The sequence below is a fragment of the Triticum aestivum genome, chromosome 4A (genome assembly GCF_018294505.1).
Source record: "Triticum aestivum cultivar Chinese Spring chromosome 4A, IWGSC CS RefSeq v2.1, whole genome shotgun sequence".
NCBI lineage: Eukaryota > Viridiplantae > Streptophyta > Magnoliopsida > Poales > Poaceae > Triticum > Triticum aestivum.
The window spans coordinates 542,320,098-542,335,209 of NC_057803.1; the positions used below are offsets into that span (position 1 = coordinate 542,320,098).

At 47.4% G+C, this 15,112-nt stretch overlaps 2 protein-coding genes across 2 annotated transcripts; both read left to right on the forward strand.

Annotated features, from left to right (window-relative positions):
• Positions 1-2,230: 2,230 nt before the first annotated feature.
• LOC123086818 (jasmonate-induced oxygenase 2) lies at positions 2,231-3,816 on the forward strand. The gene is made up of 2 exons (XM_044508633.1): positions 2,231-2,778; positions 2,882-3,816. Exons 1-2 carry the CDS (start codon positions 2,324-2,326, stop codon positions 3,471-3,473), a joined length of 1,047 nt encoding a protein of 348 aa, XP_044364568.1. The 5' UTR covers positions 2,231-2,323; the 3' UTR covers positions 3,474-3,816.
• A 6,917-nt stretch (positions 3,817-10,733) lies between these two features.
• LOC123082252 (protein GLUTAMINE DUMPER 3) lies at positions 10,734-11,481 on the forward strand. Its single transcript, XM_044504623.1, has 2 exons — positions 10,734-11,282; positions 11,402-11,481. The coding sequence occupies exons 1-2, from the start codon at positions 10,825-10,827 to the stop codon at positions 11,454-11,456; spliced, it is 513 nt and encodes a 170-aa protein (XP_044360558.1). The 5' UTR covers positions 10,734-10,824; the 3' UTR covers positions 11,457-11,481.
• The last annotated feature ends 3,631 nt before the right edge of the window (positions 11,482-15,112 follow it).

Consider the following 15,112-nt stretch of genomic DNA (forward strand, 5'->3'; position numbering starts at 1 on the left):
CCCAATGACAGGGAGAGTCCTGTTTGACTCGAGGCCTGCTGACAATATGGTCACCTCAGGGTCTCCGGCTGGGAGCTCCGTAATAGGAGAGAGTCTGGCGGGGCTTCGTCTTCGAACAAAGTAGTCTGCTCTGGATCTAAGGCCATGGCAGGCATGAGAGTTGGTCCTTGAATGGAGTCTGATGGTGGATCCGATGGGCTTCCTTCATGTAGATGAGGAGCGGCGGCCGAGGCCGCGAATCCTTCGAAGATCAAGTCTCCTCGAATATCAGCGATGTAATTCAAGCTTCCAAACCTGATCTGGTGACCAGGGGCGCAGCTGTCGATCTGCTCAAGGTGACCAGTTGAATTGGCACGCAGAGTGAAGCTGCCAAACACAAAGAGTTGACCAGGGAGGAAAGTCTCCCCGGAAACAGCATAGTCGCCGATGACAAGCTGAGCCATCGATCCTTCCGTCGACAGCACAGTGGAACTCTCAATGAAAGCACCAATGTCGGTGTCAAAACCGGCTGATCTCGGGTAGGGGGTCCCGAACTATGCGTGTGAGGATCGAGGGTAACAAGGGACAAGTGGGACACAATGTTTACCCAGGTTCAGGCCCTCTTAATGGAGGTAAAACCCTACGTCCTGCTTGATTGTATTTGATGAGTATAGGAGTTACAAGAGTTGATCTACCTCAAGATCGTAATGGCTAAACCCTAGCTGTCTAGCCTATAAGAATTCTGATAGCCTTTACGGACTAAACCGTCTGGTTTATATACACATCGGAGGGATTTAGGGTTGTACAGAGTCGGTTTGTAGGGGAAGGTAATAACATATCCGGACACCAAACTTGCCTTCCACGCATATAGGAGTCCTACCCGGTCACGGGGGGAAGTCTTCTGATTTCATCTTCACGGCCCATCAATTCGGCCCATGTCAAATAGTCCAAACACTCGAGGACCCCCTAATCCAGGACTCCCTCACTAGGCCTGAGCCCGGCATGGCCCGGCCATCGGGCCTGGTTTTTGGGCCCAAGCCCAGCCCGAAAGTGATAAAGCCCGCCGGGCCTCGGGCCGTGGGCCGAGCCCCTTCAATAAATCACGAAAATGGAGGGCCCGGGCCCGGCCTGGCCTTTGGGCTCAAAATCTAGGCCCGGGCCCGGGTGCAACATCGGGTCGGCCGGGCTGCCCATGGCCACGAGTAGTTCCAAGATTTGCCAAAATAACGCCCAAACAAAGGAGATCAGGGGGGAGGGGGCTTGAAGAGGAGGAGAGAGGCGCATCCTCTCTGTTCGGGGTGAATAGGATATGACTTGCTCGAGAGAATGGGTGGGTGGTTGGCCCATCCGCCGCACCGTTGGCCACTTACCTCTTCACGCCTATCGCCATCGAGCCTGGCAGTAGGCTATAACAGGCTACCACCACGGTCCTTGTAGGTAGCCAACTATTCATGTAAGTCGGTGCCATGACGGCGCATACACATTGACTTGTTTCCTATCGCCAGTGACGATGATGATACATAGTGGTACCCTACCGCCAAGGACGATGACGATAGCAAAAAATGTTCGATCTGTTTTTTTTTTAATTGATCAAATCGTGCTAAACTTTCAACAAAGGTGAGAAGTGTGATTTTAGCCGCTATCGACATGTGTGTGAAATTAAAGGACGGTGCAGGATGATGAATGGACCTGGCGAGGCATTGATCAAGTGATGTTTGTCTGTTTGCGCTCGGTGGTAGCCGCGAAACGGACGTTGCAACGCCTGCCCTGGCGTCATGTGCTCGATCACCGGGGATCACTTGTGGCCTGCTTACATTGCGTACTTGCGCTGAGCCGCGCAGATGGATCTGCTCGACAGCTCAATCATACTAACATTCTAGAGTTTGGCGCAAACTGTAAATCACGAGGGTGAAATAATACGAGTAGATCGTTCGTGAAATTACAGCTCGTTTGAACCGCGCCGGGGGAGGAGTGATTTCTGTACACATTCCTGTGAAATTCCAACTGTTTTCGCGGCAGAAAAGGTAGAACTCGAGTGTATTGGATGTGAATCATAGTATCACTTCGTGCATTGCTTGCGGCCAACACCTGCAGATCATTCGTGACGCCACAACACCGAACACGCCAAAGCGGGAGGTGCGTTTCACCAGGACAAGCGCACGTCAGCTCCAAGGTTACAAACAAACCTCACCTAGAAACCCGTCCAGATTCATTGAATCAAGCCTGCATAAAGACCCTTTTTAACCCCCTCGTCACCCGCATACTCAAGGCCACAACGCACTCGATCGGCAGTCGCCACCGTACACGTGAGATCGAGAACTTGATCATCGACCGCGACATCGCCATGGGCGGCCTCTCCATGGACCAGGCCTTCGTGCAGGCGCCCGAGCATCGCACCAAGGCGAACCTCGCCGACGCGGACGGCATCCCGGTCATCGACCTCTCCCCTCTCGCGGCCGGCGACAAGGCCGGCGTGGACGCCCTCGCCGCCGAGGTGGGCAGGGCGAGCCAGGACTGGGGGTTCTTCGTGGTGGTGCGCCACGGCGTGCTGGCGGAGACGGTGGCGCGGGCGCTGGAGGCGCAGAGGGCCTTCTTCGCGCTGCCGGCGGACCGGAAGGCGGCCGTGCGGAGGGACGAGGCGGCACCGCTGGGGTACTACGAGTCGGAGCACACCAAGAACGTCAGGGACTGGAAGGAGGTGTTCGACCTCGTCCCCCGCGAGCCGCCGCCGCCTGCCGCGGTTGCCGACGGCGAGCTCGTGTTCGAGAACAAGTGGCCCGAGGACCTCCCGCGGTTCAGGTACGGTCATCGACTCAATCGATTCTGCAACCACGAGAGAAATGGTTCATATGATTCAGAATTTCGGATGTTAATCTCGATGCAAATTGATGTGTGCATGCAGAGAGGCGCTCGAGGAGTACGCGGAAGCGATGGAGGAGCTGGCGTTCAAGCTGCTGGAGCTGATCGCCCGGAGCCTGGGCCTGCGACCGGACCGCCTGCGCTGCTTCTTCAAGGACCAGACCACCTTCATCCGGCTGAACCACTATCCGCCCTGCCCGAGCCCCGACCTCGCCCTCGGCGTCGGCCGCCACAAGGACGCCGGCGCGCTCACCATCCTCTACCAGGACGACGTCGGCGGGCTGGACGTCCGGCGCCGGTCCGACGGCGAGTGGGTGCGCGTCAGGCCCGTCCCGGACTCGTACGTCATCAACGTCGGCGACATCATCCAGGTGTGGAGCAACGACAGGTACGAGAGCGCGGAGCACAGGGTGTCGGTGAACTCGCAGAAGGAGAGGTTCTCCATGCCCTACTTCTTCAACCCCGGGAGCGACGCCATGGTCGAGCCGCTGGAGGAGATGGTGAGCGACGAGAGGCCGGCCAGGTACGACGCCTACAACTGGGGCAACTTCTTCAGCACCAGGAAGAACAGCAACTTCAGGAAGCTCGACGTCGAAAACGTCCAGATCGCACACTTCAGAAAGGACCGATCTTGAATGAAGGATCCATCGTGAATTCATGATCCTACCGCTCTCCTCGGTGATCCTAATGCTACAAGCATCTCCCCGTTTGTAGTAATATAAATAAGTAATTGTGTCGGTTCAAAAAATAAATAAGTAATTGTCCGTATTAATAATCACTCTCTCCGTCCCATAATATAAAAGCGTTTTTGACACTAGTATAATACCAAAAACGCTCTTATATTATGGGACAGAGGAAGTACTTCCCCTGTTTCAAAATAAGTGATGATGTGGTTTTAATTCAAATTTGAACGGAGGCAACTAAAAAGGATATTTTAGGACCGAGGGAGTACTGGATATATATGTGTGTGTATTTCAATGTGATTTGGCGCATTTGAGCAGATCATTATTACTGCATTTGTAAGTGTTAATATCACCGTGATTCACGGGCACAAATTGACAGTTGCATCTCTACCTAGAAATGCAAAATGCTAAACTTGACGATAAAAACCCATCAAAAAATTACTACTCCAAAAAAATGTCCATTCTCAAAAGTTAGACCACTTCAAGCCCTTGCTCTAAATTTGATAAGCTACTCTTCAAATTTAAGCAGGAGGCAGGCGTTCCCTGCTCTCTCCGACCACTGTCTCGATGCATGTGCATCCCTGCCAAGCTCCGGCGAGATTCCGGTGACATTCTTTCCTCCACTTTCTCGTCTTTCCAGACGTCCCAAACACTATTTTGGAATTTCAAAAAATCACCAAGCAAAAAAGTACTCATAAAAATCTGAGGACGGTGGTTGTTCTACACCCCAGCTGGATGCACACATACTACAACCACGCAAGAAAACATAGCAAAATATTTTAAAAAAATCTAAAATTTTGTGGGAATGATTATGAGCATGTTATAGATGCTTGCAAAGTTTGATGGTCAAATGACATCCGAGGATGTCATTTGACCACCTAATTTTGAAACCATCTATAAAATTTGTTGATAATTATTGCCACAAAAATTCAGATTTTTTTGAAATGTTTTGGTATGTTGTCTTGTGTGGGTGTAGCGTGGGTGCACCGAGCTGGGTTCAGCCACTACTTTCTCAAATCTGAGAAAAAGCTTTGTTAGGGATGTCAATGAGTAAGGTATGAGTCGGTACAACCCTTTTTTGTCTAAAACCATCGTGCTTGATGGGCATTTGAGCAGAACACTACTACTGCATTTGTTACTAAATATCAGTATGCTTCACAGGCACAAGTGACAGTTGCCGTCTCTACCTAGAAATACAAAAATGCCAAACTTGAGGATGAAAACCCATAACTTCTCCAAATTTGATGATTTGAGGCGTTACAGCATCTCTAACCAATCCACAGTAAAATTTAAACGAGTAGAAACTCGGTTTACTCCTCTAAAGCGCACCTAGCCGATCTCTTATCTCCTTTAGAGGAGCAAAGAATTTACTCCACGCAGCGCTCGACTCTTAAATATGCTTGGCCGCCCAAGCTAAAGTAAAAAAATTCACATCTCCCACTGCTCCACCTTATTCACTCTGTTGCGGCCCAAGCACCCGCATCCCCCAGCTGGCACACCCCCCATCCACTCTAGTGCCGCCCTTGCCACCCAAAATGGCCGGATCCAGCCGCGCCGATTAGAAGCACAGATCCACACCACCATGCGCAGTCCCAAGCTCGTGGCAACAACAATGCTTCCTCCTCCCGTGGTGGCGCTTCCCGCTTCTCCGATCTCTCACTGCTGCCAACAGCACAAACGATATACCTAGGCGTGCAACAACTGGCATGGGAGACATGGGTGACGGAGATCACCGACTGCGAGACCCACGACAAGATTTGGATTGGCTCATTCCATTCAGCGGTGCAGGCGGCGCGGGAGTACGACATTATGCCCATGCACCTCTACGACGCAGAGGCGCGGAGGAACTTTCCCGGCAGACTGCTGTAGTTGGAGCCCGTCGAACCCTGAGTGGCCACCTCAAGCGAGATTCGGGAACACAAGGAGCCATGTGAGCACCTCGAGGCGGAGCAAGCCGACGAGACATACATGGCGGACCTCTACCACTTGTACCTAGAGCGCGTCAGGGGGGAGCGTCGACAGTATGAGCTCTACAAGGCGGGGCAGCGATAGTAACCGATCTTTTCTCCAGCGACGACTTTGGTTCGGCAGCGACGACGATGGTGAGGGCGGTAACCCAGACCCCATGACCGAATCGGACTGGGGAGGATGTTGAACGAGACCGACATCAAATAGTTAGTTTTAGTTTAAATTTTATTTAATATGTTATGTAAAATAGTTTATGCAAGTGGTTGAATCGAATCAAGTTTGATGTAGTAGTTTGAATCAAATTTGCACCGAATTCGTGTTCATTTTTTCAAGGGAGTAAAGTTTAGGGTTTGGTTAGAAACCACACTTTTTTAGTGGAGCAAATATACTCCCCTAAAGGATACTTGACCATTTTCTCCCCTATACTTTAGGGGATCGTTAGAGATGCTCTTAGATCACTTGAAGCCCTTTGAGAAGTTACTCTTCAAATTTAAACAGGAAGGAATCCTCCTAAAATTATCTCTCATTGGGCAACCCTCTCTCTCTCCGCCATAGATGCCATGGTCGCGCTCCTCCCCGCTCTCAACGGCCACTGTCCCTACGCATGTGCATTCTTGTCGACCTCCGGCAAGATTCTAGTGAGATTTTCTTTTCCTCGTCTTCCCAATCACCCCAGCCAATGCCGCCCCTCCATGTAATCCTACGCCACGGTCACGCTCCTCCCCGTCATCCATGGACAATGGCAGAGCAACACCCACAGAGCATCAGTTTTTGTATGAAAACATGGTTGCTAGACCTTGTCGCTGATTCTCACGAGCCGTTGCATCCCGTACCATGTCATCATGCCAACAAAAGAGTTAAGAGGATAATAACTCATTTAAACAAATAATCTCCCAAACTGTGGCCTATGTAGGACAAATTTCATTGACTTTCTGTTAGGAAATAGTTACTTTTCGGTTAGCCATAATCCAGATTAGCATCATCACAAGATTACCAACATAGAAAATCGCATACGACAGGTTAGGATCATCTAGCATTTAAGCATATGGACTAAAGGCACATGCCAACAAAGATAGGTCCAGAAAATACAATTCACCGGAAACTCCGGTACTACAACAGGCCATCGTGGTGAAGACAATATGGTCTTTCCATGTAGAGGAAGCAGGCAGGCAGACATCGATGATGTAGTCAATCTTTCACGAGTCATCGCGCCAAGACGCTCCCCAGAAACCGTATCACCCCTCACCCGATGTAGGTTCTCAAGGGACGCGGTTTTGGAGGCCTGCTCTCCTTGATGGCTATGCACGCAACCACCGGGACTAGGAACTCAACTATAGTGTGTGTGTTCAGTGTACTGCTATGAATTCTACGTGTAACCTCTCTTCTCTGGATCTCCTATACATAAAGGCGGACACATGGTATAGTGAAGAGATCTAATTGACACATGATGGAAGAACTCTTTGCAAGTTGAAAATGTGTCCACAATGAGCTCGAGTATTAGCACGTACACCCAAAACAAAGCAATGCACTACCATGCAAAATTTTAGTTATTCCAATGAGGCACATAACATTAGCCCGAACTCAAACTTGATTCGTGAACGCGACGTGCGTGCATTGCGTGGTTTGACATGAAGTGGGTGAGCGCACACACTGTTGTTCGTTTTGCTCATCATGCTACAAGAAGTAGTAGAACAAGGCACCTTTTATATTGTTGCCGCTCTTCCTCAACTAACAAAATGGTAGTAAACTTACACACTTGCCATGCAACTCAAATGGCTTTGAGATTTCAAGCTTTTAACTGGGCTAAGGTATAAGATAGAGTGGGTCCAGACCCATAAAATTTAATAAGACCCCATCTGATTTCGTAGGCACATTGGATTTCATCTGTTCCAAATTCTATGTTTGATACACCTGGTGTTCAATGGAGACCGATTATGGTTGAGCCCCACCTAGCAGACAAGCATCTAACTTATCCACAATTGAACAATGGAAGACTTGCAACCGCATGTGTTGCAACCTAACAATAACTGCATGACCCCCAACAGGCCTGCAACTAGGGCCGGTAGCTTCTTTTTTGTCGGCTAGTTGCATGTCCATTAATAGAGATTGCAATTGCAAATGTTGCGACCCGCTTGTAAGTCTGTAACTGCACAGACCACCAACACGGCCTCATGTGTTACAACCAAGAGTGCAACTGCAATGGCCCCCAATGTGACTGCCGGGACTAGCAACTCAACTAATGGTGATGGATTTTTTTCACTTTATTAAAAAGGACACAAACTCTTTCCAAAAATCAGTGAAATTTTTTAAAAGCTTGTGACGTTTACAAATTTGTGAACTTTTTAAGAAGTTCACGGATATTTTTTGAATTGGCTACAATTTTTAGAATTTGAAGAATATTTTTTAAACTCATGAATATATTTTTTGAATTCGTAAACATTTTTTAAAATAGCGCAGACCGACCAATCCACGTAAAGGCACGGAAGGAAACAATTTTCCTGTCCTGTAGCGCACAATACCTTTTTGTGTGAATACATTATGTACTCATGGGCTGTTTTGTATATCCCACACACATAAGCCCATGGGTTTTACTATTTTCTTGAGGAAGATAGAGAGCCCTTTATTTCATTTCCAGAAACATTAACATTCTTTCTCTTTTACATTCTTGATACCGAATGGCACATTGTTACTTTGTTAGCCAGACAAAAAATCATCATAACAGTGTGCATAATCGTCAAGCTCATGTCCAACCATGTTGCCCTCTCTGTTGATCTTGGTCACGTTGAACAAATCCAAGTTTTCAACACGCCAAGAGCATTTTCCTAAGTGGCCCACCACCTTACTATCTGTTTTTAGCATTTAATGCCTTGTCAATTCTTGATGCAGTCAGTTTGTAATAGTAAGACATATATTAAAAAATGTTGACCATGTATAGAAAAAAAGTTAAATGTATACAGAAAAAATGTTGACCATGTATTCAAAGAATGTTAAACTTCTCTCTAAAATTTTTTAAATATGTAAACAAAAATTGTTGACCATATATTAAAAAATATTAATCTTGTAATTAAAAAATGTTAATAAAGCATTTGAAAAAAATGTTAATATGTATAAAAATATTTTTTGACAATGTATTCAAAACATGTTAATATTTTTTTTGAAAAATGTCAATCAAGCATTTGAAATTTTGAAAAAAAATGTGTGAAAAATGTTGATCATGTATTAAAAAATATTAAACTTGTATATGGAAAATGTTAAACCTATACTAGAAAATGTATTAGATATATACCAAAAGTGTACAATGCGTACTAAAAAAATAGACATAAAAATATTTATAAAAAATTAAATCACATATTTAAAAATATTAAACCTATATATAAAAAATATTTCTGATGTAGACAAAAAATGTTGAATGTGTACTAAAAACCGATAATATCATAAAAAAAGGAAACAAAGAAACAAGAAAGCCAAAGAAACCAAGAAATAAAAAGATAGAAGAAAAGAAGAAAATGAAAAATGAAATGAAAACCGGGAACAACGACGAAAACTCAAAAAACCAAAGAAACACGTGAAAGCAAAGAAAACCGATAAGAACCGAGACAAAATTAAGAAAAATGATGAGAAAATGTAGAAAAAAAACCAATGATAAAGATAAAGAAGATTAAGCTTGAAGAAAACCGGTAAAAAACAAAGAAACCAAAAAACCAAAAATAAATAAGAAACAAAGAAATGTCTGCAGCAAAAAAACAGCGAAGCCATGAAACCGAAAAGACAAAAAAGAAATTAAAAACAAAGAAACGTCCACAGCGAAAAAACAGTGAAGCAACATGCAGTATGTTCGAATGAACCAACGAAGCGCTTGTCTCACGGGAAAAAACCCAAAAGAATAGGCTGGCCCAGTCTCGCACGCGAGAGCTATATCCTTCAGGCGAAAGTAGCTTTCAACTTGCTTAAAGGATATATAGTTCTCGCGGCGCAAGTCAATCAAAACTGCCTTTAGGTGATATCAGAGCATCAAAATAGTTTGAAAGCCCATGAGCAACTTAAAAGATAATGTTTGGAAGCCTATGAATTACGTTGAACCTTAGTTATCGTACACCTTACCCAAGAAACAAAAAATGAACAACGAACAGCCCAATAGAGTGTTATTTTTTATGGTAATATGTATCCCATTTATATTAAATATTATAAAAATCGTAATATAAATCATGTATATACGAACCTGACAAAATTGGAAAAATAACAGAATGTTAGCCTTTGCATAAAGGAACACCAGTCAAGAAATAAAACTACACACAAGAACGGAAAAACCTCTGAGCTTGACACCAGCGCTTGTCACCTAACTCTGGCACCAACACAGCAGCCACCAAAGTTTTTAAAAAATGACGAATCGCCTTCACACTCAAGCTCGACGCGGCTCCATCGCTTATATGCAGCTTTGCGGACCTGACACGCCAAAGACGAAACCATTACTGTTGAACGAAACCGGGGCAACACTCTGGACACACCATCGAACTCCAGATCTGACACCCCCATATGACTAAGACGTCGGGAGGAGGAAACCATACCTGCCATCCACATACCACGAACCCAACACATGATGAAGGATATTATCGATGCAGACCACAATCTGGCTCCGTACCTAGATTACCTCCCAAGCTCTGCACCGGCACTGGAGCAAATGCCGTCGCAATGACGGCGCCCGAGGACACGGGTCCATCACGAGGATGTCGCCGTCGCCGCATCATCCTTGCTTGAATAGAGTGGATTCTAAATCCAATCCCAACCATATGACTGATCGTCTCGTCGGAGTAAGATATGGAGAGACTTTATTCAACGTTGCCGTCATCATCGCTGAAGCCAAGACGATGAACAACCTAAAAGCTAATCTACTTTGACCAAAAGCTATCCATACACGTGAATCCGACAACCCCTCTGGGAGCCGCTGGAGGATGGCAGCGAAGGAACTCCCTAGCGACTGGTGCTGCAGAGATCGCCTTTTCCTTCGAGGGAAAAGGAAGGATAGGCGTGCCCAAAAAGTAGTGACAACGTTCAGCCACAACTATTTTGTACACAAGGACAGGTGACGTCAGGTGGTCGAGACATAATTATATCACATCTAGATGACTTTGAAGCGCTTACTTTAGCAAATTCATCCTTGCTATGGCAAATTCGTCCCCTTTTTCCCTTTCCCTCCTTATAAATGACCCCCTAACGCTTCAGTACGCTCCCACACTATTACACCAAGCAACAACCAGTCAAGAACAGCAGAAAACCAACTCACACATACTTGCTCCCAGTACTGAGGAGCAACATATCAACAAGAAGTGCAGAAACAATGAGACCAGGGGCAGGTTTCAATGCGACGGCGGCAGCAACGAAGGCTGCGGTAGCCCCTCTGGCCGCCGGCGCCGCGCACTCCGCGTGGCACTCGCCGGTGCCGTACCTCTTCGGTGGCCTGGCCGCGATGCTCGGACTCATCGCCTTCGCCCTTCTCATCCTCGCCTGCTCGTACTGGAAGCTGTCCGGGTACCTGGAGGGCAGCGCCGGCCGCGGCCACGACGAAGGTTCCGCCACCGACGGCGCCAAGCTGGTGGCCTCGGACCAGGCGCCAGCAGCGTGGGAGGAGAAAGTACTGGTGGTCATGGCCGGGGACGTGGAGCCGACGTACCTGGCCACGCCCATGTCAAGCAGAGACCGTAGCAGCAAGGGAGAAGAGGAGGAGAAGAAGGTGTCTGTGGTCGCCATGGCTAGCATCAAGGATGCTGGTAATGGTGAGCACAGTCGGAACCAGATGTGAGTTTTGCATCCTGTAACTCCTGTTCCTTTTTAGGCTTAGGTGAGCTGGCCGTGGAGCCTTTTGATTCTTCCAAACAAAATAGGAGAAAGTTCATCTACAGTTCTGGACTATGCAGGGAGAGCGTAACCCCGAGCCATGTTTTTCGTGGGGTTCTTCAATTTTTGCAATGACCAACTGGACTAGATCAGCAATCAAGGTTATGTTTTGTGGGATTACGGCATGAGAAATGCAGGTTTTGATAAGCTTTTTGTCACCTGAGAAATAGTTGGTGCTCTGTTTCCTTTCCTTTTGTTTTCTTGCTCTGAGTAATGGAAATGAGCATATTTTTCTTCTTTCTCCCCATGCTCTCTATCGTGGCCAATAGGCCCCGTGTGTGTGTGGAGGAATCAGCAGGTAGGGCACACACATGGCATGTACTACGTATGAGTAAACCAAAGGCAAAGTGGATGGGAATGAATCGTTCGTTTCAGGCAGGACAGGACGCGGTGCGTCGATGGGCATACTTCTCATGATTGCGAATATATGATGTGATCAGAGGGATACTCTCAGGAGAGGAGACTTGCTTGAGCTGCTTGTTTCCTTGTGGGCTTGTGGCCAATATTGTTTCCAGGATATCCAGAGTCAGCCAAACCTGGGAGACAGGGTGTAGTGAGCAGATTCTTGAAGACGATGTAAGACATCCTCCATGATGTGAACTGTTGACCTGCACGTATCACTAGGAGTCTATAGGATGAATGTATGCTGCTATCACCAACGGTATAATTAGTGCTTGGAACGGTAGCATGGCGACCAGACCAAACCACGTCTACAGAAGTTTGAAACGGCCGCCGGTGGCCGGAGGTATGCTGATTCTATTAGAGCATCTACAGCCGGCTCCACAAACCCTTCTTATACGCCCCGGCGGACGGCCAAGTTACTGACCGGTCATAAAATCTTGACTTAGACAAACTCCTTAAACCGGCCTTATACGTCCAGTTCAAATCTAAGGCAGATATAGGAAGGTCTGGACGCGTCTGCCACGTCGGATCCGATAGGTAGGACCCATCATATTTGCACAAAATTGATCAAGTCCACCAAATCCACGACCCTCCTCCCTCGTTCATTTTTCGCGCCCTGCTCCCCCATCCATGCCGCCACCCCACCCGCTGCCCTAGATGTCGTCGTCGGGTACCCCGCCCACCACCGTTACCACGGATGTTGCCTCGGCGTTGTCCGTGGGCCTCCCATCAGTGGTTCCGAGTTGCAAGCCGGAGAATGTCGCCCCGAGAGAGCGGCAATGGAAGCAGCACAAGAGGGAAGCGATGACAAGGAGTTTCAGACAAGGATGTTGTGGACCTCGAAGAGGATGTGTCCCCTCCGTTGTGTCTGGTCGCCCCACACCCGTCGATCCAGCCGCCAACAATGAAGTCGCCATTCGCCCTGCCCATGATCGACATAGATCCAGCGACCAATTGGAGGATTCCAGACAGGTTTACAAGACCGCAGGGGGCGGACGACGAGTTGTGCGACTCGCTGCAACTCCACGGATGCGCACAAGCACGGGTATCACCGGCGGCAGCAGGTCTGCTCGTGTCCTGTTCGAGAAAATGTCCCAGCTGGAAGGGGTAAATATTTTGCTCAATTTTGTATGCCTTTGTTCATTATGTTTGTTATGCATTGTATACGTTAGTTGCATATGCCATTGAATGAATTAGTTGCATATTCCGTTGGTTTATTTGAAATCATGATCGTTTTAGGGGAATTACATGATCGAGATGATCAACGAGGGTCAAGAGCCTATGGCCGGTATGGAATATGAGTTGAGGGATTCAAATCGTCTTGCTTTTGATGTTAGGGTAACATAACGTACGCAAGGCACCGAAGGCAAGAACAAAAAAATGACAAAGGCACCCAAGGCAAGAGGTTCGGACTTCACAACATTTAAGGATGTTTTGTTGGTTAAAGCATGGACCCTATATGTGGGGAAGAGCAAAAGGGCAAGAAGTACTAGGAGAAGATCCACAAGTTCTATCATGAAGACATGTGTGAAGCCGTATCCTATTATTACCACCCGCAATGATGTTTCTCTCCAACATAGATGATCCACCATCCAAGAAAATGTGAACAAATTTGCCGAGCACTATGCTTCCGTATTTGGCCGGAATCAAAGTGGGAGATGAGTCCAAACTCACGTAAGTAAAATTGCAAAGTTTGTTGTGAAGTGGCATGCAAACTTCCGGGACGCCGTGGGTTACAAACTTTCGTGCACTATCATCTTTTTTCATGTATGCTTCATGATGAAGGGACATGCTTGCGTGTTGAGAGACATATGATAGTGGGACGGACCTTTTCTCGTGATGGGGCATGCTTGCATGTTGAGAGAAATAGTTTTTTTTTTGAGCTGGAAATAGTTGATTCCATTACTGAACCCGCACAGAAGACTCGCTGGCGACCACACCTAAAACAAAATCCGGAGCCTGCTCCATCCAAGACGTGGTCACAACTCCCACCCTGAAGCCATACGCGGCTAGTTCATGGGCAACCTTATTACAATCGCGAGTACAAAAAACCAAAATCAAAGGACTCAAAGTTACCAAAACGTAAACTACACGTTTCCCGCAGGAGAACTCCAATCACGGACCGCTCGTAGTCATCGGACTTGAGCGCTTTCAGCAGCACTTGAGCATCTGATTCAAACTTCACTCTATGAAAACCCAACTCAGCACTGGCCTCGCCAGCCTTCACACAGGACACCGCTTCTGCATGCAACGGACCCGACAAGTGCTCCAGCTTCCCTGCAATGGCAGCCAGGAACTCGCCCTGATCCGAGCGAGCGACACACCCCCACTGGAGTCAACAGGACAAAATGAATAGATGTCATTGGGTTAGTTGGGTGAAGATGACAAGATCAAAGAAGGATGGAGGACTTGGTTTCCGGGATCTCCATATTTTTAACATGGCCATGCTTTCCCGGCAGGGTTGGAGGCTACTGGAAGCACCAGATACCCTGTGTGCTCAAGTCCTAAAGGCACGCTACTATCCTGATTGTTCAATCCTTGAGGTTGCTGAAAGAGATGGAATTTCCTACACCTGGAGGAGTATTCTGAAGGGTATATCACTGCTGAAAGAGGGAATTATTTGGCGTGTTGGAACGGGCGAGAATATTAGAATCTGGGAAGACCCATGGATTCCAAGAGGCACTACTAGACGGCTTGTTTCACATAGGGGCAACGCTTTGGTTACCCGGGTCTCAGACCCGATTGATCCGGTTACTGAAACTTGGGACGAGGAGTTGCTGAGAGACATCTTTTGTGAAGCGGATGTAAAGGATATTCTGCCAATCCCAGTGAGAGCAGGGATGGAGGACCAAGTTGCTTGGCATTTTGATCCAAAAGGAAAATTCTCAGTCAAAGTTGTGTATCACAGGGGTGTTGCCATTCGGGATGAAAACCTGGGTCGAGATGCGAGTACATCCGTAGACAATGTGCAGTGTAGGGGGGGAATGGAATCGGCTGTGGAACCTTCCTTTGCCTGGGGAGATTCGTATTTTCTTGTGGAGATTTGCACATAATAGCCTCCCCCTACGCATGAACATCAAGCGTAAACGAGTCGAGCTTGATACTCGATGTCCTGTGTGTAACCGGCTGGACGAAGATGGTGGGCATCTATTTCTGAAATGCAAATTCGTAGAGCATGTCTGGAGAGCTCTTGATTTGGAGGAGACGAGGTTGGCGGTGTTGGACCTCACGAGTCCTGTGGCAGCTCTGGAGCATTTGTGTAGCCTAGATTGCTAGTGGTTGTTTGGATAGAGGAGATTAGCGATGGGATTATGGAAAATGCGTTTTAA